At 41.1% G+C, this 24,494-nt stretch overlaps 2 protein-coding genes across 7 annotated transcripts in view; one reads left to right on the top strand and one right to left on the bottom strand.

Annotated features, from left to right (window-relative positions):
* The window catches only part of TMEM186 (transmembrane protein 186), a 32,146-nt gene extending 25,140 nt beyond the window's left edge, over positions 1–7,006 (top strand). For 3 of the 4 annotated variants that reach the window (XR_010885819.1, XR_010885813.1, XR_010885818.1), the window contains one exon: positions 10–552. The gene's annotated coding sequence lies outside the window, so the exon portion shown is untranslated. Of the gene's footprint in view, positions 1–9; positions 553–2,420; positions 2,551–6,457 lie in introns of those variants that run through there. The other variant, XR_010885816.1, reaches the window with a different exon arrangement.
* Positions 1–24,494, bottom strand: part of ABAT (4-aminobutyrate aminotransferase) — a 70,547-nt gene that overhangs the window by 21,696 nt on the left and 24,357 nt on the right. For all 3 annotated transcript variants that reach the window (XM_067306264.1, XM_013940223.2, XM_013940222.2), the window contains exons 2-5: positions 22,330–22,458; positions 7,146–7,243; positions 6,304–6,333; positions 5,267–5,384 (exon numbers count right to left, since the gene is read on the bottom strand). In XM_067306264.1, the coding sequence (XP_067162365.1) occupies positions 5,267–5,384; positions 6,304–6,333; positions 7,146–7,243; positions 22,330–22,399 (316 nt within the window). In that variant the 5' untranslated portion in view covers positions 22,400–22,458. The remainder of the gene's footprint in view (positions 1–5,266; positions 5,385–6,303; positions 6,334–7,145; positions 7,244–22,329; positions 22,459–24,494) is intronic.

The following is a 24,494-nucleotide window of genomic DNA, read 5'->3' as shown; positions in this document are numbered from 1 at the left end:
CCCATGCAGATACAGTTGGAAACGTCATCTTCCCTGCTATTCAAGAAGTCAGACGGCTCTAATTTTGTTACAAAAGCATGTCATGCCACTGAATTCCTCATTCTAGCTGAATGACAACCACCCTTCTTATTCTGTCCGAGCGATGGAGCATCAGGCTACTAGGTTAACAAATCAATTATAAATTCCATTTAAAGTATTTAGTTGAAAACAAGAAAAGTCTCCAGATCGTTTTCTGCACATGTCGTGCTGCAAAGAATCTGTCAAGATTACTATGAAGATAATACAAGCAGTTATTTGGACACAGACAATTAAATCTGCATTGCATCTCCTTGTCACAGGAAGAATCGTGGGTAGGTTGGAGGGAACGACACAGCTAGCGGCTACTGTTGAGAGCGCCTCTGAGGGCCTACGTGCTGTCTGAGGAATCTCCAAATTAAGCATTACGGAAGTTTGTCATAAACAACTACCATTGCCTAGGAAGCTTAACCATTAACTCTGGTACTGCTTGTAAAAACGTGCAATTCTGTTTACGGTATTAAAATAGCATGAAGAATGCAGGGACTTGCATCTTCTCTTATGTAATGCAAATTCAAGGCTTCTGCTACCCCTAACTTGCCCTTTTCCATCCATACAAGACACCTCATCTTCCCTTCTCTTCATTTCAAGCCAAGGGGCTTGGTCCTCTCCCTAACACTACCTATTCTGCTGGTATATCCTCACATAGACCCCAGTAAAATAACACACAATCCTTAAAGCGTGACTCTTTCTGAAAGAGCAGGTCCCATGTAGAAAGGTGCTGAACTGGTAGGTGGGTTTATATCCATAAAACTAACAGCAGGAGGAACTATATGGTTAAATAACCATTATGCAACTATTGTAAACCAGTCAAAAACCTCTAGCTTGTTCATCACTCTTGCTGTGTGCCAATGCGACAGGGAAGTACTTGTCCTCCAGTCTCATGAACGTCCCCATTTGCAACAGGAAGAAGAAAGCTGCTAAAATAATCAGATAGAGAAAGTCCTAAGAATCCATTTGAACTGAGCACCAGGCTGAGGTCCACGCTGGCAAACCACAGCTATCTAAATCTCCCCCCCCAAAAATAGACATTGCCAACACTGTAAAACAGACTATTTCGCTTGGTTTTCCAGGTAGTGTTCTAGTAAACATCTCAGCAGAATCCCTCATTACATTTGGCTCCATAGGGTTTTTAATTCTACTAGATAATTAGATATAGGTTAAAAGGAACATGTTACAATTCTCCAAAAACCATGAGACAAAACCTGTTTTAGTTTTTGGTTCTCACCAAGAAAAGTCCAGAACATTTTTGCCTAAAGGTCTTTTAAACTTCATTCCTTATCTCTCTGCACAGGCACTTGTTACCTCTCAGCCTCTACTGATAAATGAATTCTAGTGTAGCAGATCATTATCACATCTTGTGCAGTCCTGACAGATTCATAAAAGATGTTATTGGATTTGCTTGCAAAGCGATAAGCACAGACGACCAACACCTTGACCTAAAAACATCAGTTCACCTAAAATTCTCACCATGATTTTGTCCTGGTGTCCAATCTAGAATCTAACTCTACCACCAGGAAAGACACTATTAGCAATATCTGCAGCTTCAAATAGTTAATCTTGTCATTCAGTTCAACATAAAAAAAAAAGATTAATACTATGTGTTCAGTTAGATTGAGGTTAGCCTGTAAGTATTAAATTCCCCTTTCCTTGTTGTTGCTGCACATTATGGATCCCTGCCCTGAGAGGCTGTATGTACTGTACTACAGTTCCTGGATGAGGAGCATGTTCTCTAGGGGAAAACGCTCATCCTCGCAATGGCATTGCCCTATACCAACGGAGAACTAGATGGCTTTGCTGAGGATCAGTTACAGGTACTGAAATCGTTTATATCTACCTCAGCATTTTCAATCAGCATAGAAAAGGGAACTTAGAAGCCCCTGCTATTACATAGCATGACTGGAATATGCATCTCGGGTGAGTTAATAGATCTCTATCCAGTTCTGGTCACATACTATATTATGTGCACCTCTAATAGTAATATAGATACGAACAGTCAGGTTTTTAGACAATTCTAACCAAATCAGGCATTATTCCAAGAAATGAACTGATCTTCTGGACTCATTACAATTGATTGAAAGTTTAATTTAAATGATTAACCATCTCTCAGGCAATATATTCATCTGCTTTTGAAATTTACTCTGACTGAATTCTGCATTATAAACTAACTGCATTCCCATTTCCATGGCTTGGGGAGAAGTGTCTGGGAATGGAAGTATTCACAGCTGAATCTAATGTTAGCAGGAGCTGTATTTTTGCTGCCTATGCTGTACTCATCTCTCAACAGTCTATCCACCATTTTTTCTCCAATACTAAATTCACTTACATTATATTATCCTCATCAGCTAACAAGAAGACTGTGTATTGTATTCCTGAGAATTTCACTTCCTACCTGCCAGCATCCAGAATGTATCTCCAGTAGCTGTCCAACTGCACTTTGCATTTTATTTCTTGAATACTGTGCTTCGACAAAAGGTTAGTCATCATGGGGGGGGGGGGAGAAATCAAACTAAATGAGAACTGTCAAAATTCTATTTTAAATCAACAGGATTGAAGGAGAAGTAATTCACACTCACCTTGCTAAATAGCCTGGAAAATTTTACTTCAAAAGACATGATTTTTGTTTACTGAATTTTCTGCTCCTTTCAATCACTGAAACTCACCACTGTCAAATGCCTTAATATGTAAGTGTTAGAGTGAACATCTCAAACAGCCTCCCCCCTTAGTCTGAAGGAACTGATAATAAATTCTATTCCTTTTTCTGACCAAGACTGTTAGTAAAAGTTGGCTATAGTTCATATTTGTGGCTGGCATCCATTCAGTCAATCTCCTTTTATGCTCATTTTCCATCATTAGAGCGCTACGATGAGCTATCAGAAATATCCAGAAAAATCATTTTATGGTCGCAACCAGAGCCAAAACAACGATGCAAGGGGCCCCAGAAAGGTGATTCAAGCACATCAAAACCCCCCTAGCAGACGATCTCACGGCCACCTGTAAAATCTGCAGACCTTTGGCACATGGGTGAACAGGAGCAAGAGAAGGGATGAAAAGGCCAAATGAAAGAGAGGTGGCTTCCAAGAGTCGAAGGGTCTCACTCCGATTCTGATCATAGCACAGATCCTGTCAATAGACAACTGCAGTATGTTAGCTATAGTTTAGACAAGAGGAAGGGAGGAAAAAAAAGGGGGGGTGTTAGCCATCAGCTGATTTAAGTTAACGCCAGGCTATAAATAAATAAATAAATCCAGCCACTTGGATTATGTCAGAAAAAGCTATGTGTCATTTAGGATGCATAAACACTGAAGTTGTTCAGCTATTTATTTACATATTTTTAAGAAGTTCTGCCCACTAAGAAAGCTTTCCCCTCCCTCCCATGGACAGAAGATGATAAGCATTGCTGACCCAGTTTTTAACCTTATAAGTGGATCTTACACAGTCCATGAAAAAGGACTACGAATTCCCAAGAATTTTTCACTATTAAACTAAGGGAATCTGAGAGCTTTTATGTGCACCTAGCTACTTCTTTTTTTAACCGAAATAATGTTTCAGACAGCTCATCTTCTCCTTTAGCCCAGTGTTCCCAATACTCTGTGAGCTTTACTGGATTCGGTAAAAACTGGACAGCCAGAAGACCTGGGTGGGTGAGAGGAGGGTTTCTGGAGTTACTGACTCCCGAGATTGCCTACTATAAACCAGCTCCTTTAGCAGAACTGCCCGTAACACACCTCGACTCTCCCTTCTTGCCAGCCATTACACAGATGCCTTTATACATCAGCAGGTATGCTCTGAGCACACTAGTGAATGACAGGAAAAACAAAGGTCACGTAAAAACTAGTATTAATACTTACAAATTTTATACACAAAATTGTATTAAAGAGGAGCACTTGTACCATCAAAAACTAGAAAGTTAGAAAAATCTCAGTACGTTGCCTTTACAACCTTAATTCCTTTGGAACATGCACTGACTTGCCTCTAATTACAGGATTACACACTAGTTTCCACTAGTTTCTCCAAAATAGAATTTCTTGTGTGAAGTATGGGAGGTCTTCAATACTAAATACACTTACTTTTCTAGAAACTCAAAATCCAATTCCATTTAAATTAGAGGAAGATTAGCACACAGACATTGTGCTCCTTTATCTCACCCCTGTTTCCATATTAGGGCTAACAAAATTATTTCAGTGCAGCCTCTAAAAGAGAAAGAATATCTGGCTATTTTGTTGATGAAAGTAAGCTGCAACCAGCATACAGTTCTGGAATGCTTTCATGTTTATTAAGATGCTACAAGAGAGCAAAAATATTAACCATCTGCAAAGATGACAGGTAACTGCAAACACTTTACAGCCACAAGGTCTTAAGTCCTAGAAAATTGCGAATGACCCGAACATCCCTAAATTTTATTTTTCAATAAAGGAGGCTTGCAGGGATGATTTTGAGTCGTCACTGTTTCTATACATAGTACAACATCTACCTTTTAAACTACCCGGTACTTCTGCCATTTTTTCTTCTACAGAAACATAGTTTTAAGAGGAACCATGGGGCAGCAACAATCAAACTGAACATCTACTGAAACCCATATTCCTTGCAGTTGAGGTCTACATCTCTGCTGGTTTCTTTTTCTTATTGAAACGCTTCTCAGAAGTCAACTGAGTTTTCCAAGCACTGACAACTCCATCTTTTAGTCCCTCAGCCCAGCTGGCCTGCCACCTTCGCTTTAATTCAGCACCACAGTTCAGCGTTTGGTCTTGTTTCATCCTGTTGGAGTCCACATGGCCAACTCCTTTTTTCAGTTCTTTTCAGATGGAAGTATTAACTAAATGCAGAAGGAGTACATGCTTTTAATGTAGAAAAAAAGCTACACATACTCTTACAGAATGAAGTATGCAAGTCCAAGCAAACAAACACAACCTAAACTGCGGAACTTGAATATTCAAATTAAGATTAATATTATAGCTCCTTCCAGGTACCACTATGTGCTTCAAGTAAGCTGTAAGCATTTAATTTTAACCTAGCTTCCCCAGCTACTGAAAAATACCACTAGATAATACACAGCAGCAAGGTACCTGCCAGCGAGGTCAGCAAAACCTGATTGCGGTGAGGCATATATTATGTCAGCTATTTCTCTGGTAGCAGCTGAGAGCGGAAAACAACAGCTTGAGAACAAAGTATTGGTGCATCTGTTTCTTACCTATTGGGATTGATGAAATCTGAGAGTAGAGATCCAGCATGCGATTGCCATCTACATCTACTAGGTAGTTCCCTCGGCTCTCTTCGTAATTGCAAAAAAAGTGTACAGCTTCCGCATTCTTAAAGGAAAAAAAAGCAACCAAATGAATATTTTAAGAAGTAGAATAGTCCTTGCAGTGTGGAGGAAGGCCCAACATATATGTGGATATACAGCAAAATCTGATAAAAATATCTAAATAAAAAATATAAAGACACATTATATGTATTTTAGGGAATTCACTGTAGAGCAATTTTTATAAAGAGGGACTGCTAAGAATCATCTGTCCTAAGGGAAAAAAGAGGCAGAAAAATGCACACTTTCAACACCTGTCAGTTTAAAAAAAAATATGATTTTGAATAACATATGGCAATGAATGTGTATTAAACACATTCAATGACAGTGAATTAAGTAAGTCTGCCAATCCCAGTAATTACATAGTTCCAGATCTCAGAATAGAATTCAGAGTCTTCTCCATACAATGAACTCATAATGATGTTTACAGTTACCAAAAAAATGCGCTCATATCAGCCTGAGAGGCTTTTTTCTTTATGGAGGTTGATACACAGTAGTTTGTGAAGAAATTTAAATGCAAGCATGCACCTTTTTCTACATAAAGTCAAGCACACACCTGAGGAATTGCTCTTCTTGGGAAGGCAACATACACTTAGGCTGACATACTTTTAAGTTCAAATATACCTATGTTCTTACTGGTCACTTCATAACAATCCAAAATGACACATATAGCAGAATCCTGTAGTAATTAAAGAGAAGTGACTGATCCTGGCAAAATAATTCTGCAGTATTTAAAACAGACTATAAAAGATTTTATTCAAATGCACACACACAGCACACATAATATACTCGGCATTCAAACCCAAATTCAAATATTTTCTGCCTCTTTTTTTGTATGAAATTAAATATACAAAAGAGGATTTTAAAACAAGGTCTGAAATCACAGTAGTAACACCTCCCCAAACTCAGAGAACTTGACAAATTACCTGAATTCCATTCAGTTGTTTCATTAATTCCTGTAGAAAAACAAAAGATCAAGAGCCTCAGGTTTGTAATTGCCACATACTGAAGAATATATATGTTTATTTTATATGACCACATAAACTGTGTGCAAAACTTGCAGTCCTTTGTGCTTTCCAGGAAACTCTACCTGCCACGTGAAATTTCATAATGCATCCTGCAAACCCGACAGTCAAAAATTGTTTCTGTGGCATGTAGAGCTGCATGGATTACCTATACAGTCTAACTGTAAATCTTCAAAAGGTAAAGCTACCTCTGCTAAACTGATCAATCAAATCGAGAGAACAAGCGACAAAACAGAAGAGAAGAGAAAGCAGAGGCCTGCGCAAGGGACGCTCGCACCCTGGCTCTGCAAAGACGGAGCGCCAGCGGAGAGCCAGCTCTGACCTGCAAGAGGCGGCACCACGGCAGCTGCTCAGGCACAGCTACGCTGGCACTGAAAGGAGTTTTCAGCGCCTTCGCTCTGAAGTTTGTTAGTTTCCCTCAGCTGATTTAACAGCTATGGACTCTGCCAGAGTAAAACGTTGTCCAGCAAATTGAAACGTTTGCTTCATTTCAAAACCAAAGCATTGTTTCACATCATAAAAAAAGAGAAAATAAATAAAAAATGAGACAGACAGACAGAAACATTTTCCCTCCTTTCTAGATTTTCATTCTCAGAGTCTTGATAGAAGTTGACATAGACTGTCATGAAATGATGTTTATTCATACTGGTATCAGATTTAAGGTCTGAAGTAAAATTTTATTTTCTACCAAGTCAAATACAGCTAGAGAAAAATATACAAGCCACTATACTTCAAAAACTTACTCTAGATCGTGGCCCAGGAACTTCTGTCTTCATTAGAGGTCCATCGTAATCAAAGTCCACATCAATTTTAGCTGCAGCTTGACTGATACATCTGTGCCCTGTGGGAAGCAGTGAAACTCTGAGTTACAGGCTGTATTTCCTGGGTTCTCCTCTCGGAGTAAATATCCGGACTTGACCTGACTGAGAATGCTTGCCAGGTGAGACCAGTTACACTGTACTTTCCGAAGTGAACTAAATATATAATCTTAGGCAAGCTAATGTCAGTGAGATGGATTAAAAAAAAAAAAAAGTTCAGGTGAAGTAATAGCACAACCCTGGAGCAAAGGAGGCAAAACCTGCTGTTGGGAACAGGAAGACTAAGAGCACATCTGTTTCCATCTCTGTTGCTGATTCTGTGCATTACACCCTGAGCAAGTCTTCGCCTTAAATTCCCCATTCATGTGCAGAGATGGTTCCCTATCAGTAATAGCAGAAAAGCCTGAGGGAGTTTGCAGGTAAAAAGCATTACAATATTCTGTGACAGCTAAAGGAATTCTGTTTGGGAGAAAAAGATCTGTGCCTCAGAAAGGAAAATGGCTGTGTTTAAACTAAATTTAAAAAAGTCTCACACGAATCTGGCAGCTTGCACTGCAGCTCTGAAAGCTGGGTCAGAAATAGTGACAGTTTTTACTCTGACTTGCGACTGGGCTGCTGCTCTTCATCCGTGCTTGTAACGGAGGAAGGATAATAAACTTGACATCTGTAACGAAACCCAAGGGCAGAGATCTCCCATGCTTCATCAATAACAACCTCTGTTCTCATTTTTGAGGTAACTGCTCCAAAATATAGGGTCTATCTGTGGTTCATAAGGCAGAGAAAGCAGCTTTATATGTGTCTTCACAAACACAGCAAGATTTAGAGTAAAAAGAGACCGTGACACGATGTCTGCGAGGCTTAGCCAGCAAGGTATGAAAAGTGGGATTCATCTCGCCTGACTGCGGCTTCCAAGAGCTACACACCTACAAACCCACGCCCCAACCGCGCGTCACTGTTTGGCGACAAGGTCACGGCAACGAGCCCGTTCTCTCCACCCAAATTAAGGTGTGTTGGGAGGCCAGAACGGAGCACGTCGTGCTGACAAGAACGGCTAGGGCACAAACAGCCCTTAGCTCAGAGAAGAAGTGCTGGATCTGCAAAACAGAGAGGGACGCCGATCACAGCGCAGAGCTAGCTGTGCCGGCAGGCGCACGCGACACCGTCCCCACCGACCGGCGCTCGGCTCAGGCCCGGGAGGCCACGCCGGAGCCGCGGCACGACCGTACTGCAGGGGCACGCCTGACCTCCGCGAGCTCTAGGCTCCTGAAACACACCGGTGGCAGAAAGAGGGAAAGTCTTTCGAGGATGCGCTTTCAGCGGATGAGAAGGAACACGCTTTTAGTACAACGCCAGGCAAAATGGAGGTTGGGATTACGGCCCACCAGGGACATCAAGCAGACAAGATTAATAGGTGTGATTAAAAACCATTCTAGTTTTGGTAAGCATAAATTCTTAATATTTATATGTTCCATTACGGGCATTACAAGATAATATGAGAATTGTACATTTGCAACACGGGAAGTACTAAACTCAGGAGCTCCATAAGGTGCCAGCAAGAGAATATGAGCTTGCTCTATACAATACAATTAAGGGTAGAACTAAATTAACTAAATTAACTAAATTAACCATTCAATTTTGTCATGAAGCACCTGCAAACCCTTACCCAGCATGATATCACAGACAAATTAATCTTAACACGCCTATCTCCACGTTCAGGGGCATCATGCTTACACAGATCAACACCTGAAAGACGAGGTCATAATTTGTTTTAGTCTGCAATAGGCATTTTTGTGAGGCGCAACACCCAAAACTGAGATCCTTAGCTCCCTTCATCGCCAACAGAAAGCTGAGTATCTTCAGATGCCATTTAAGAGTGCCTACTTTACCGCCGAAAGTTAGGCAGTGCGAGCACTTGCCCGGGGGGGTTCGGCGCAGCACAGCAGCACAGCCTGAAGTTACCACCCCCAACACCACGCTGAGCGCCCGTGCGGCACTGCCAAACGCTAAAGTGATACCACACGGCAGAATTCATCAGCGCTCCAGAAAGGGAGACAGATGGGAAGGCCGGCAAGCATCCAAGTACATGGAAAGCACCAGGGCGCAGCGTTTCCAGTCAAGAATCCTCGACAGCACCGGCTCCGACTTCAGCACGCACCGACTCTGCCGAGGCCCAAACAACACTGGCTCTTGGTACTTCCACCCAGAATGAGCTCTCGCATCCACAGTGTAATTTCAGAAACTTTATAGAAACACTTTTTTGAGGCAACAGCCAAAGAAAACAAATATTTATCAAAGAAAACAAGAGAAGTTCTACTACGATACTTCTCAGCAGAGTAGCACTTTGAATCCAGCCATTTGGCCAAAATTTCTAACAGAGACCACAGATATTGGCCTCAGTTTCTGAGCACCCAGTTTGAGATGTCTAAAGCAAGCTTGATTTGCAGAAAGCGCTGAGTCTTTATCTGGAAATCACAGCCCTTTAAAAGTATCTAGCTAAGCACTTAAATTGACTGCTCAATTTGGGAAATTTGGTCTGCAAAGATTATTATTCTCCTCAGTTTTAACTGAAGTGTTACATCTGAGATGCATCACTGCCTCTCTGCAAGGCTATTAATAGGCTCTGCTAAAGCAAAGCCACTTCATTTTTGCGCCATTCTGTTTAGTGTTCATATAAATTGGGGACTGCATGACAAATGGTCCACTATTAAAACAAAACAAAACACTACTGCATATAAAAACTCATCAAAAGGTCCATAATTCATAGCCAATAAAGCTGCAGATTTAGTAGATGCACTATTAAGTCTAGAGATTAAAAGGTGAAAAAGAGACCAAACTAACCCTTTTGTGCCCCCCTCTTTTCCCCGGAGGGAGATCACAACAACCCCCATAACACAGGCCCTATTTGCCTTCTCCAGCCCTCCCGTTTTCAATGGCAAACACTTCTGCTTCTCCTCAGTAACCAAACACTTGCCTGTGCTCTTCATCTTCCTCCCTCAACCCCTACTGCTCGCTCTCCCCCCTGTGGAAAATTTTACTGTCTTCCTTTAAGCTCCAGGGCATTACAATCCCCCTCTCAATTCCTTTTTGCTCCTTTCTACCACCTCATCACTGTAGCTATCTCCTAAATGCTACGGACTCCAGCACTGCCTTTTATTGCCTGCATTCAGCAAGCTGTAAAAGCTGGTGATTTTATATAAAGTCTATACTGTACAACAAATACTTCATTATATGGCCATTCACTTTTTATAGCAGTTTACTTGATACGCTCTAGTACATCTGTACAAGATCCCAAAGGTCACATCTGCTTGACAAAGCACAGCGCTGTGCAGACAACCCAGCTCAGGACCTGGAAGCGGCTTAGCCACATTAGTGACTTGCACTCGGGAGAAGTTTGGCCTCTCAGCAGAGCTTGCTGGACTGGGCTCAACACCATGCTATGCCGGCTACGTCGCTTTTGGTTGCCAAGAGCGCTTGCACAGCGCTGACCTGGGCACCTCTGCTCCACCGTATGGCAGAGACGCACAGCAAGACACTCGGGTCTCTGCTCCTTCGCCCTCTCCTCTCTCCCCCCGCCAGGCTCTGGACACTACCACATGGTAAAGCAGAAAGGGACACAGAGCACGTAATGCATCGGGAGTCAGCAGCAACATAAAAGATATGGAAGAAACCCAAGCCTACGCAACGTGTTTAATAGTATAGGCATTTATTCTGAGTCTTTTTCTGGACTACTTCAGGTCTTTAACCTACAGCAATTATTTAAGTTTTAATCTGCTTCAATAAACAAACACCTATTTTCTGTTGTATCTTATTTTATAAACCTTATTAAGTAATAGATAATAAAAATCTAATGAGCTTTCATAAAATAACACAGATAACCTTTCTGTTGATGTTCAGGGCAGATGTTTTCGGTTTTTGTGCTCTAAATATTCTGAAATTACTTCATAACAAATACTTAGCAAAGATTTATTGTGTTGCCCAGTAACATGCTAAAAAGCAGAGGGGTGCAGGGGAAGTAGCTTTACAGTAATGGCACAACTGATTTACTGTAGTCTGATATGGCCTCTGCTGATATTTGATGTCACAGGTGTGGAAGCACGTACATGGTCTTGCACTTCATGGTTTTGAACCAAACAGATGCAGGGTGTATACAACGCACCCACCCTGGACTCTCAAAAAAGCCACACATTGAAATCCTGCTCCTATCCAGTCATATCCCAACTGCCATCTCCCACAACAGACACAATGAAATTCATTTTAGCTTTTAAATTTTGTCAGGTTTAAAGCTCTATCACTATTTTTGATATGATGAGGAAAAATAGTTAGATTTAAGCATATTTGTAAAGAACTACTTTCCCAAAGTGAAAAAAGTGAACTTTTTTGTTGTTTTAATAAACCAAAATCTTTATTTCATTGCTACTAATTCTGTGGTCACATAGCTTTGTTTTTTTGATGATTCATTTAAAAGAAACCATGTGCCTATATTATGCTATGCTCCCCTGTGGACTAGTTCTTTTCTCTGAGGAAAGAAAGTTAATAGAAATATGTAATTCAGGGTGTTTCTGTTCTAAGAGTTCTAGACCCTCATTGCAGTATCAGGGCCTCGGCAGGGAGTTTTTACAAGTCAGCAGGCACTACATGTCTGGGCTGCTCAGGGGGGACCTTAATTACTGGCTCTGCAAAGCTGCAGTTCTTCCCTTCTCCTCCAGAACTTCCTCTGACAAGATTTTCATGTCTAAGCAATTCCATAGTTCCTGAAAACCAGCAATATCCTTAGAACAGGTTGACACAGTTGCAGATTTAAGACTGGTGAATTATGGTCCACATTCATGGTCCTTCCTAACCCCTACCACATGCTCTGCCTGCCAAGAGACTGCTGCTGTACTTCCCTTCCATCCATCTCCCAGGTCTGTCTGTCCGACTCCAATCAGCAGCTTATCAAAGCCAAAGGCACACTGCTGAAACCAACAGAACACCATTTTTTAAATAAATAAAATGCTTTCCTAAGACTACACTATCATCAATACGTGCAGTCACCTAGGTGAAATTTTAATCTGAGGAGCTGGACTGTGGGCAATATTTTTGAAACGGAAAAAGCTTAGTATTGGCTTTCTGCTGGAGAGAAGAGGGCCAGCACCTTAAAAAAAATAAAAAGTCAGAGCCATGGGTGTTCCTACTGATTTTAATATGACTGCTCAAAGAGAAGTACACCTAATGCCGTAAGTGCTGCAGGCTGGCCCTTCTCATACACAATGATTTGGTCCCTCTCTATTCTTTTTACCCAAGTTCTCATAAAAATACACTTGTTTGGATAGTAATTAAGGATTTCCTGTTCTGTTAACAGTGAAACCATACCTGCAAACATCTAGATGCCTGACCGCTAGGCTGTAACACTATTGGACCAATGGTCAGATGAAGGTTTCCTGACTGCCACCTGTGAAGCGTGTATAACATTTTCCCTCTTCTTCTTCCTTAAATGGCAATCTGTGAAATATTTTAAACAGATGAGAACTCTAAAATAAACAAAATCTTAAATATCTGGGTTTTTTCCCTGAGAAAATTCTGCTGTGGATACTGCAAAAGGAGCAGCTTCTCATCTGAAAGCGCACACATTCACAGAGCCACACAGTAGGGAAGTCATCTGGAGAATATTTTACTGCTCTCCAGCTTTTTTATTTTAACAGCACAAGTCAAGAAGGGGTTGCTTCTATCAGTCACCAGACTTTGTAATAAAAAATAAATAAATAAGAAAGCAAAATCAATACTGAACAGCCACCTTCTTTGGAGAAGGAACTACAGCTCTAGAAATCAGGCTTTCCTAAAGCCTGCATTTTAACTGAAGTAATGCATTTGTGTATTACTAAAGAACGCACAAACACTCATCTCAATGCAACAGCTAAGGACCAGGTGTGCATTAAGGATCCATTTCAAGAACACTTACATCCTAAAAACAACAGTCTATCAGTAACATGTATGCACATTCACATCCACCCACACTCTCCCTCCGACTGGAGGGATTCAGAACAGGAAACTTTCGAGAATTTTAAAGAAGAAACACTGGAGGTGAGGGAGGAGGGAGGAGATCAACCTCACAGAAATGCTCAGTAGAGCAACAAAGACCATATAAGCCGCCATCATCATCACCTTGTTACTGTTTATGCAAAAGCCTCTTTGCACTAGATATTTGCTAAGGGCACATATGCGTGATTTAAAAACAAACAGAACTTTGCTGTGCAGTGCTGCAACAGTTCACACTGGCACAGCTCATAGATATCTGAATAGACAGGTTTTCATACACAGCAAAGGTTGGTCAAGTGAAACTAAACATGCAAATATCTCAGAAGAAAAGAGTTGCTTTAAAGATCTTTTTTTTTTTAATCAAAATGGTAATGTTGGTCAATTTGTGAGACAGATTATTCTTTTAAACAACAGTTCCAGGAGCAGCTTATCCAAACCACAATCATTTTCAATAAGCCAGTGACCCAGAACCATTTAAAAAATGAGCAATGCTAATGTCATGCTCCCCCTCATTCGCTTGTTATCTTCTAAAGCATGCTACATTTCATTATTCCCTACAGAAAGGGATTTCTAGGCTGATTCACTGATACAAATTTAATTTCATACTTGTTTTCAGAAGCCCACAGAGTATTTTATTTTATTAACACTACAATATTGGCAGTTTTACAGATTTATTGGTTCTTACATTTCTCAAGGAGTTGTTCTACCTTGTAGCTCAGGAAAATGCTATGGTTTGAATTTACCTTTTACCCTCTCTGAAACTGCTTGCCATAAGCAAAATGAAAATGGCCTGTGTTACCACATCAAAGGATCTTGAGACACAACTTCTTCTTCCCCCTAGCTAGAAGATAAAGAAGACTGGCTAGGGAAAAAATCCTCAAAAAACAAAACCTCAAGATACTAACAAAGCCTTTGATAGTCAGAAGCTAAAAATCAAAGTGCAGTTATTTTTATTTTTATTTTTTATTTTTTAAAGAAAAGCTCCTTTTCCCTTTGAGGAAGTATAACGTAAATGAAGGGCACAAACTCACACAATTTCTAGCAAGGTCAAGATAGATTTATTCCAAGTACTCTACTCATCAGATACACATACTTGTTCAAAGGGCTGGCTAAGACAAACAAACAAAAGAACCAAAAACCCAAAGAACCCAAACTTCAAGAACACAGAACTAGGCCCCCTCTCTTTCTATTTTTCTGTTTTCCTTCCCCCCCACATTTTTATTCTTTTTTTTCTTCTCCAACTCTCATTCAAGTAAATTTGGACTCTGGATAGAAACATTAAAAGGTTAGTCCCTGTGAAGAGCTCAGTTGCTGGTTTGACATGTATTGGCACACACAAGTTGTGCAAGTCATTGGCAAACACACAGGTAAAGACCTCTCCTCATCTAGGAGCACCTTGACAAACAGAAAACAAATTTTCTTATTGCAACATAGCTCAAAACAAGACTTTTGAAGTCTAATCCTACATCAAAGTTCGGGAACCTAGTCACATGCTCAAGAAAACAGTTGCACCTCTAACGAAATGAAAGGAACCACAGGTGTTTATACTAGCCAAGGACTCCCACAAAAATCACAGAATGGCTGAGGTTGAGAGGGACCTCTGGAGATCATCTAGTCTGGTATCCAGCATTAGTTGCTCCATCACCTTCCCAGGGATCAAGGTGAGGCAGACTAGCCTGTAGTTCCCTGGGTCCTCCTTCTTGCCCTTCTTGAAGATTGGGTGACTTTGCTTTCTTCCAGGCACCTCTACCAATCACCATGACCTTCCAAAGATGATTGAGTGTGGCCTCACAATGAGGCCAGCTCCCTCAGCACTCGTGGATGCATCCCATCGGGGCCGATGGACTTAGGTATGTCCAGTTTAAGTGATCCCTAACCCAATCCTCCTCCACAAAGAGAAAGTCTTCCTTTCTCCAGACTTTCTCCCTGGTCTCCAGGGCCTGGGATTCCTGAGGGTAAGTCTTACCGGGTAAGACTGAAGCACGGAAGGCATTCAGTTCCTCAGCCTCTTTCTGTGTCCTTTGTCACCAGGATCCCTGCCTCATTCAGCAGCAGGCCCACATTTCCCCTAGTCTTTGCTACTGATGTACTTATAGAAGTCCTTCTCATTGTCCTTGACATCCTGCCCCAGATTAAACTTCAGACGGCCTTTGGCTTTCCCAGCCCCATCCCTGCGTGCTTGGACAATGTCCTTATCTTCCTCCCAGATTACTTGTCCCTGCTTCCATCTTCTGTACACTTCCTTCTTCTGTTTGAGTTCTGCCAGGAGCTCCTTGTTCATCCATGCAGGCCTCCTGCCCCCTGTGCTCAACTTCCTGCCCACTGGGATGGACCACTCCTGAGCTTAGAGGAGGTGATCCTTGAATATCAACCAGCTTTCTTGGACTCCTCTTCCCTCTAGGGCTGTATCTCACAGGATTCTTCCAAGCAGGTCCCTGAAGAGGCCAAAGTCTGTTCTCCTTAAGTCTAGGATTTGCCCTGCTGCTTCCTCTCAGGATCCTGAAATCCACCATCTCATGGTTACTGCAGCCTGTAATGGAAACCCTGAAGTCACCCTGAAAATCAGGCTAGTCCAATTTGATACTATGAATTTAGAAGTCTGCACTTCAGTACTCTGTGTTGAACACTGTGCTTTGCCTCTGTAAAAGATGCTAGTGATGGGACAGCTGAAAAACTGAGATTGTTATCATGACCAAGCAAATGCTCTTTTCCCCTGCCCCATCAGTACTTGAAGCAACAGGCACTCTCTAGAATTAAGAACGCATGCTGTGTGGTCCTTTGGAGAACTAACAGCGTTGCCTTTGTAATAAAAGATCTAGAAAACAAAAAATGCCGCAAGGGTCTGATGAGAGACTTATTTCCTCAAATGGAAAATACTTAGTAGCTGAAGCTCTCTAACAAATCTTCACAGTTTGTATGTTTATTATGACTGTCAGTAACGGACTGACAGCTTATTGACATAATAACCTCTCACTGTTGATACTGATGTATTTATACTTGTCTAACTTGCTCTGACCAGACAGCTTGATAGCTTGGTAGGTTTTTTTTATTTTACATTCCTTCAAAAGGAAAATTGAAATCTCAACAAAAATATATTATCAGCCTAAATATTTTCACAGACATTTTAAAAAAATCAATATAATTTACTATTAATATTCTTACATTCATATTACACTATGACTTGTATGAAAATCAGTACCAAGACATTTAACTAAAGTTAAACTCTTGAGACAATGGACCAAGCCAAACCACTGACTTTCTGTGGAGGTCTATGCTCAAACTGCAGTGGAAAAAGGGTCTCCTGGGTTGTATTAGCTCAGCATTAGCTTACAGGACCAGATGATGCAACTTCAGTTCTCATCTTAAAAGTGTGAGAAGGTAATGGCCTACAGCAGGATGTCAGGAGAAGGCTGAGAGGAGATCTTATCAATGTGTATAAGTATCTGAAGGGAGGGTGTCGAGAGGATGGGGCCAGACTCTTTTCAGTGGTGCCGAGCGACAGGACGCGAGGCAATGGGCACAAACTGAAACACAGACACTTCCATCTTAACATGAGGAAAAACTTTTTCACTGTGAGGGTGACAGAGCACTGGAACAGGTTGCCCCGAGAGGTGGTGGAGTCTCCTTCTCTGGAGATATTCAAAAGCCGCCTGGATGCAATCCTGTGCAATGTGCTCTAGGTGACCCTGCTTGAGCAGGGGGGTTGGACTAGATGATCTCCAGAGGTCCCTTCCAACCTCAGTGATTCTGTGATTCTGTGATTCTGTCAGTCTCTGAAAATGCATTAGGAAAGCTTTTAAATTACATCTAGCTAATACGACTGAGAACAACACCCTCTTTTCCCTGGTAGACAAAGTTGTCTTGCGATGTCATATCAAAAGTTAGAAAACAAACACTTGAACTATTGACGAACCTAATTATCAGAGAGCACATTGGCTGAACAACCCGCAGAGAAGCCATCTCCTTTCTAGCCATCTTATCTAACGGAGTTGGGTACATCATTAAGTTAAATTCTACTTGTCTTGCTTGTTGCAGATTTTTCAAAGCTCTGCGCAACACACATGATCTTTCTAAACACTTAACTAATGTTAGCAAATTAGTGCTTCCTTCTGCTTCATATAACAGGATGCCATCATTTCCTAGTATGGAGAAAAGCAGATTTTCCAACTTATGTTTTCTAAGCTACCCTCATCGTTTATCAGATATCTCACTCAGCAATTTTTAAACAAATTTCCACATTGCTATAGCAACACAGCTAACATAAGTGCATCCTCTTAACATTTTGCCCTATTAGTAGTCACAAAAAGCACTACTGTTAGCAGGTCTCTATGGCAAGTAGTGATCTATGCTAACAAGAGCCAGGTTCAGTACAGGCCTAGAAAGAAAGTGCTTAAACCCCCGATAAGTTTGACAAAAAATAACACTCAGATAAAGATGGTTTCTGACTGTACAATTGGATATTATTTGGGAGAAGTTCCAATGGAGGCACTGAAATAGGATCAGTGTAATCAAGAGGATAAAAGAGAAGAAAGGAAGGGTACAAATAAATGCTGGCACACTGGATCTCTCAAACTGAAAGATGCCCAGTCCCATGTGCCATAGTATCGCTACTTGAGCAAGTGCAGAAAGGCAATCTCCCGTGCACGTCTAGAGCTTCACATACACATCCCTACTCCATGGAGTCTATTAAACAACCTTCCAGACAGAAGTTTAGGAGTGTGGAGGCTCTGACAGCCAAAAGGAGGAGGACTGTGATTTTCCCCAAATCCTCTTTTTAGGTGCTGCAAGTAGAATCTGTTACTAACAGATCTTGACGGGGAATGGCAAAAGGCCAGGCTAGCTAGAGTTGTTTGGAAAGCGAACATTGCTATTGCATAATATTGTGAAAACTGAGACTGCTATTTACAGAGTGCTTATACTGTAAGATTAGAAGCTGTTCCACATGAGATTGTCCGTATTGCAGTACTCCTACACACACACACTGGAGGTTTTATGGGAACAGGAGCAGGATTCCCCCATGATCAAGAAAAAATTTGATACCATACAGACTGTACATAAGCAAAAGCTCCCATAAAAAAAGAGTAAGACAGCTCAGCTTCGGGGCCAGTAGGCTTCCCACACAGGTTTTTAGATGAGCATTTCTGTATATCTAAACTTTCTGCGGTCAGACTGAAAGGGAAAAGTTTCTGGGTCTCGTGAGTGGGGTTGCCTCCTCCAGAATAACCAACGGTCCAGTTCCCAAGGCATCAGCTGAAGCTGACTTTAAGTCTTTGATATCTACAATTCAGAGAAGGGAGATGAATCTTGCTTCTCCCACATGTCCCTCTCACATATCCACATCATTGTCTCTATCAAAGCAAAGAAATATTATCCAAGAGGAGAATAAGGCCTGCATGAGGCAGGGCAAGAGCCCAGATCACTCTGCCTTTTGTCCTGATTTTCTAGGGAAGCTCCTAACGTAGAAACTGATTAAAAGTAAAAAGTCTTGGCAATACTACGCACAGAAGTAGGCTTGAGAATATGCAATTTTGATGGCTTTCCAACTTCTTTCAGATAATTGTAATGAGGACAAGCGAATAATTAATATGAACATAAAAAGGCAGAGAATCTGGAAGAGAACAACTGGACCTAAGAGGAAAGACTGAAATGTTATTTAGACCAGTTCAGACAAGAGTACAAGGACCTGGCAGAGGTAATAGTTTTCAAATACGTAAAAGGCTGCTGGGGGCGGGGGGGGGAAATCCAATGTCCAGGACCATGGAGGGTAGGACAAGTAGTAAGGACTTGATTTTTCCCCCTTAAGAAACTTGCATTAAGCATTAGGAAAAAGCTTTAAAGGTAAGGTCAGTTCAGCAATAGAACAAATTGCCTGTGGGGGCTCTAGAGACTGCTCCACTGGAGGCCTTTAAGAACAGGCCAGCACCTTAGAAGGGCATGCGTACGCAGTTACATGAAAGGATGCTACCTAAAGGCAGAAGACAGACCTTTTGGCATTCTTTCCAGATCAAGATTCAAAGACGAGTTCAAGCCCCTCGGGTAATCCACAGGAAACTGAACCCAGATCTCTAGAGTCCAGCTTGTCCTACGTCTACCTTAGAAGTATGAAAATGGAACAACTTTCCTACTGTAGTGACACAACTGATAATACCAGAGTTAGCACAAAGCGGAATAAATATTTAGATTTAGAACTATCAATTGTGATCAATTTGCAGCACACTCTACTGATAATAGCAATAGAACTGGGCCTGCAGAACTCAGTTTGGATGAAAAGTAACCCTAGATTTGCCATTATTTCTCTAACATCAGCAAGCTCTGAGATTTGCCTGTATGTTACCGTGCTCAGAGCACTAAGCAAGATTCCGTATATTTGATATAATGCCAATTAGGCTGGCTACTCAGTCTATCATTGTTCTTCTACAATTGCTCAAATTCTAGTTAACTATACCTTTAAGGCCGAACTATGAAGTTAATCAAATACAGAAAAAAAACCCCAAACAGACACTTGATTAAGGCTTATCTTTAAGTAAGGCATAAGGACTCAAAATACTTACAAGACTTCACATTTTTTGGCAAGATTTAATTTGCATTTTACATTGATATGTTTTGCTTAGCTTTTGCATTTTAATCTACTTGAACAGTAAAATATTTTCAACTTTCCCTTTCTAGCTAGTTTATCATAGACTAAGATTATATTTGGAATAAGAATACCACAAGCAATGGTCAAGTAAAAAAGATTCTCCAGGTCATCTCATGTTCCTTAAAAGCTCTGAGGACTTGAAATCCATCTTAATTAAACACCATCTGACACATAACCAAACAAAAAGTTCCTAGAAATATTTTGATTAATATCAAGTTTTGTTACATTTGTTCCCACGTTTTACAAAAGTGAGCGTAGGTCTAGCTGTCTGCTGCAGTGAATGTGAACTTGTCAACATTCTTCCTTTTCACATGCAACCCTTTGTCGCAAACCAGTTTATTTCATGCCCAGAGCCAGCACAATGCCAATTCCCAAACATTTGCTTTCAGAAAAAAAAAAAATCAGAAGAACTCAGAAATAAGGATGAAGAATCTATTTCTGTGAATAAATTTATCATAGATTCAAGGTGCACAGAATTATTGTGCTTAATGCACACACACGACTGAAGCATGACAGCCCGTAAATGTAGAGACCTCTCTCACAAAACAGTCTACTCTTCCCACCTCCGACTCTCCTTAGCAAATCCTGTCATTTCAATATTTAAACATCAGCTGATGAAATAGTACTGCGGGAGTTTTGCGGGAATAAGGTATGAGTCTATTTTTTAGTCTGTATAGCTCTGAGTTTGAGTGCTCAAAAAATTATCTTAGTGGCGTGCATTCTGGGGCAGAAAATGCCAGCATGTTCCTCTCAGCATTTCCCTAAAAATGAGCACAGACTAGTGACACTTCGACTTTGTCTGGGACTCATCAGGAAAATAAGTGAAGTTCAGATCTTTGCTACAAGTGTCAAAAATTCTGCTGCCTGTTCTGTCAGATGAGAACTTTGCAGGCTAAAAATCTGCCAGGAGACAGTTCCTACTAGTGATGGGTTCCAGTTGCGCCCACTTCCTCTAATCTCTGCAGCCAGTCAGCCCCAAGGGTCACAGGTCTGCTATATAACCTGCAGCCAGGGCCCTCTATTCTCTTCTTCAGTATTTTAGCAGGCTTTCCCACTTACAAATTCCTGGATGCAAGGACGGATTAACAGAGCCTCAAGTTGCCTTCATCTCCCATTGAAGATTTACACCCCTTCATTTTAATGGTGAGAAAAGAAGGGTGGGTTAGAGTAGTTAGAGGATCTGCCTTTCACTCCAGTCATCTCAAGCGTCTTTCACAACTTTAGTATATTTGCCTTTCTGGTGGGGAAGCAGCATAGAGGCGTGCAAGACACTGGGAGGGAGTGGGAACACGCAAGTGATACCGAGATGCCAGATTAGTTCAAAGGCCTGACAACTAATCAAGGCCTGGTTGCTGCAAGCACTTTCCACTGTCCACTACTGACCGCCTGATCGCTGCACTTGCACAGCTCAGAAAATTAGTGCGTCACTACCAGAAACAGAGCTGCATCCTGCACTGAAACATTGACTTCACACTTTTCCAATAGTTACAAGACTAGATTTTGTGTACTTCAGTCTAAAAGGTCAGCTGCTCCCCGAAGTACTTTAAAAGGAAATCAATGATATTTAAGTTTCTGAGCAAGTGGAAGAGTTCTTTGTTTGTCTGGCAGTGGCAGGAGCAGCACAGCGGCACAACGGAAGGACGGCTGGAGGAAAGAAGAAACATTACCATCTACCAGGTCACAGAAAAAGTCATTCAGCCATATTGTATTCAGTATAACACCACATAAAACAGCTGCTAGAGCTTAAGTTTTACACTGCTTTGGCAAAGAAAACAAAACAAAACAAACAAACAAAAAAACACGCAAGCCATAAATTTACACGTTTAGAGCACAAGCAAAAATTTTTAGTATCTGTTTCACAGAGACTGAAGGTTTAACATATACACACATACATGCAAAATTACAAGCCGGGGCCAAGCAAGAACTTGTCATTATACACTTAGGAGAAAGTAGCTTGACATTCTGTGGTATTTTATTTTTATTTCAAACTAGAGCAACCTGCAGGCAGAAACGGACACCCGCAATAAGGGCCACCTCTTCCACTGCGTTATATAAAACCTCTCAGGATTTCCACATGGAGATGGGCAGGGTCACACTATATAGCACAAAGAATAATAAGGCTGATTTTGATGGATGATTTTTTGATCTCAGCACCATGCAGCATCAGAAAATAGCCGCGTAAAAGCCAAGCTCCAAGGGTTGAAGAGCTTTGTTTCATTTAGAACATTTACAGCATAAATTAGCCCCTAAATGAGGATTTTTCCATAGTTTGCAGAGTTGAAGAGAAAAAGAAAAAGAAAAATCCGTCCTTGTGGGTCAGTTCTGGACTATCAATGCCTCATTACCCAAGACGCAGAACACAGCAGTCTTCAAAATTTGAAAGACTCAGTGCTACCAGGCAAAACTGAGCAATAATCACACTGAAATCTTCTCCACTACCACAGAGTGAACACTTACCAACTGCAAACAGCCGGGAGTTTTGCTGCAGACAACAGGTCAGCTGCCGACTAAGCAACATTGATGCCATTTTGTCCTTTCTTTACTCAACAATATTGAGTCTTCAGTGTTTTCTTTCCAGCTGATGTTCTGGAAAAAAAAAACAAAAGAAAACATTTAATGTGCCTATGGATGCAGCTACTATCACTATGCTATTGATTCCAATTTCCCTTTTCACCAACTCAAATCCAAAGAAATTGAAAAGATGGTCTGATGGATTACTGCTGATGTTCAAAGGAGTCTCAGGATTAAGATACCAGTCTGAAGCTAAGTCCTGTTGAGGTGAGTGACTTCTGGGCTAAATCTGTATCTCCCAGCCCTAGTGAGGTCAAGAGGTAAAGATCATCTTCCACTTCCCCTTGCTTTTCTGCTTTGCTCTCTGTGTGTTGGAGTAACTGTAATAAAAATTTAAGATTTAAAAATTGTTTCCAGTCAATCTCTTGCATCAATGTGTCCTTTAGATTCAAACAGTTTACATGAAAAATCTCATCCAAGGTAAAAGGACTGTGGGGCAAACATTAGGAAATAAGAGGAAACAGACGGTCTGAAAAAAATTTAACATTTTCTACCAAGTAATCCACAACTCTATGAATAGAGACGGAAAGAGCTGGGATTGTTTAGCCTGAAGAAGAGAGGGCTCGAGGGGCAGATCCAATTAGTACGTATAAATACTTGATGGGAGAAGTAAAGACCACCGAGGCAGACTCTTTTCAGTGGTACCCAGTGACAGGACAAGAGGGAATGGGCACAAGCTGAAATGCAAGAAGTTCTGTTTAAACATAACCAAAAGCTTTTTTAGTGCCAGGGTGACCGAACATGGGAGGAGTTGCCCAGAGAGGTCGCAGAATCTCCATCCATGGATATATTCAAAACCCGACTGGACACAGTGCTGGGCAGCCTGCTCTGTTGGAGGAGGGGGTTGGACTAGCCTAACCCGTCTCCAGAGGCACCTTCCAATGCCAACTGTTCCGTGATGCTGCGACTCTACCTCAGCCAATTAAATCTAAACAACCTTGTAAAGTTCAGGCTCATGAATGATAATACGACTCTTTTTGCTCTGGGTCACCTGCACAGAAAGCCTGGCTGGAAGTCATGCACAGACAAAACAGGTCACTGAAATATAGAGCATGCAGGTTAAATTCAAATCTTATACTTAAAAATCTGGTCTCCTGCATTCTGCTTCGGACACTAGAGGTTCTGTTTGTCTATACATAGACTAAGCTGGCACTTTCCTCCTCATTTGATTTTCCTTCCCCCAGAGCGTATCGGCTATTCAGTAATAACAGCCTGCAGTTCAAATGAAACATCGCTATTACCCATAAACCTCCTGGCAAACAACACTATATCATAAATATGCCCTGAGAATATAGCTGCTCTTCTACCATAAAAAGATCATTTACTGCTTACATCATTCTTATTCCACCAATAAAATATGCAAACAGATGTTGATGACTAGATGCTAGAAAGCAGTTGATCTATTACTGCCATGATAGAAAGTATTTCTTACCCAACATTAATAGTTCAGACATTTAACTTCTGTATTATCTTTAGCCAATATAGCAGTTACTTTTCTTCATGCTTGAGTTTTTTCAGAATTGGCAAAATAAAAAACTCCTTGCCAGTGGACACCTATTAATTCTCTGACTGCATTACTTGGGTACAAAAATACTCCCTGTGCCTTCCCAGACAAATCAACCTACACTTGGTTTCACTTAGTTTGCTCTGAGTTCAGTTTAAAATTCAATGTATTTTGAAATCTGCCAAGGTGAACAAACACTTGCGCAACATTCGTGCGCACTCTGGAGAACGTTATATTAGCTTTGTAAGTTTTGGGTCAGAAGCACAGAGGGAACTAGAGTTACTCTTTGTAGAAAATAGAAGCTTCACTTATAAATCAAGATTCAGTTAATTAATTTATTAATATTTTCACTCTCAGCTCCTCTCTTGAGTTGTGCTAACCTTTGCATAATCAGTGTGTGAAGAAACATCCCAAAACATTCTTATCGCATGATCATTCTCTAGCAAAAATAAACGTGAGCCTAAGTCAGTGAGACCACCACTGCGGTAACGAGCTGCTACACAGTGAATCCACCCAGCACCTCTCACAATGATTAACCACCTTCATG

The sequence above is a fragment of the Apteryx mantelli genome, chromosome 16 (genome assembly GCF_036417845.1).
Source record: "Apteryx mantelli isolate bAptMan1 chromosome 16, bAptMan1.hap1, whole genome shotgun sequence".
NCBI classification, from domain to species: domain Eukaryota; kingdom Metazoa; phylum Chordata; class Aves; order Apterygiformes; family Apterygidae; genus Apteryx; species Apteryx mantelli.
This window is presented reverse-complemented; position numbering and strand designations above follow the sequence as displayed.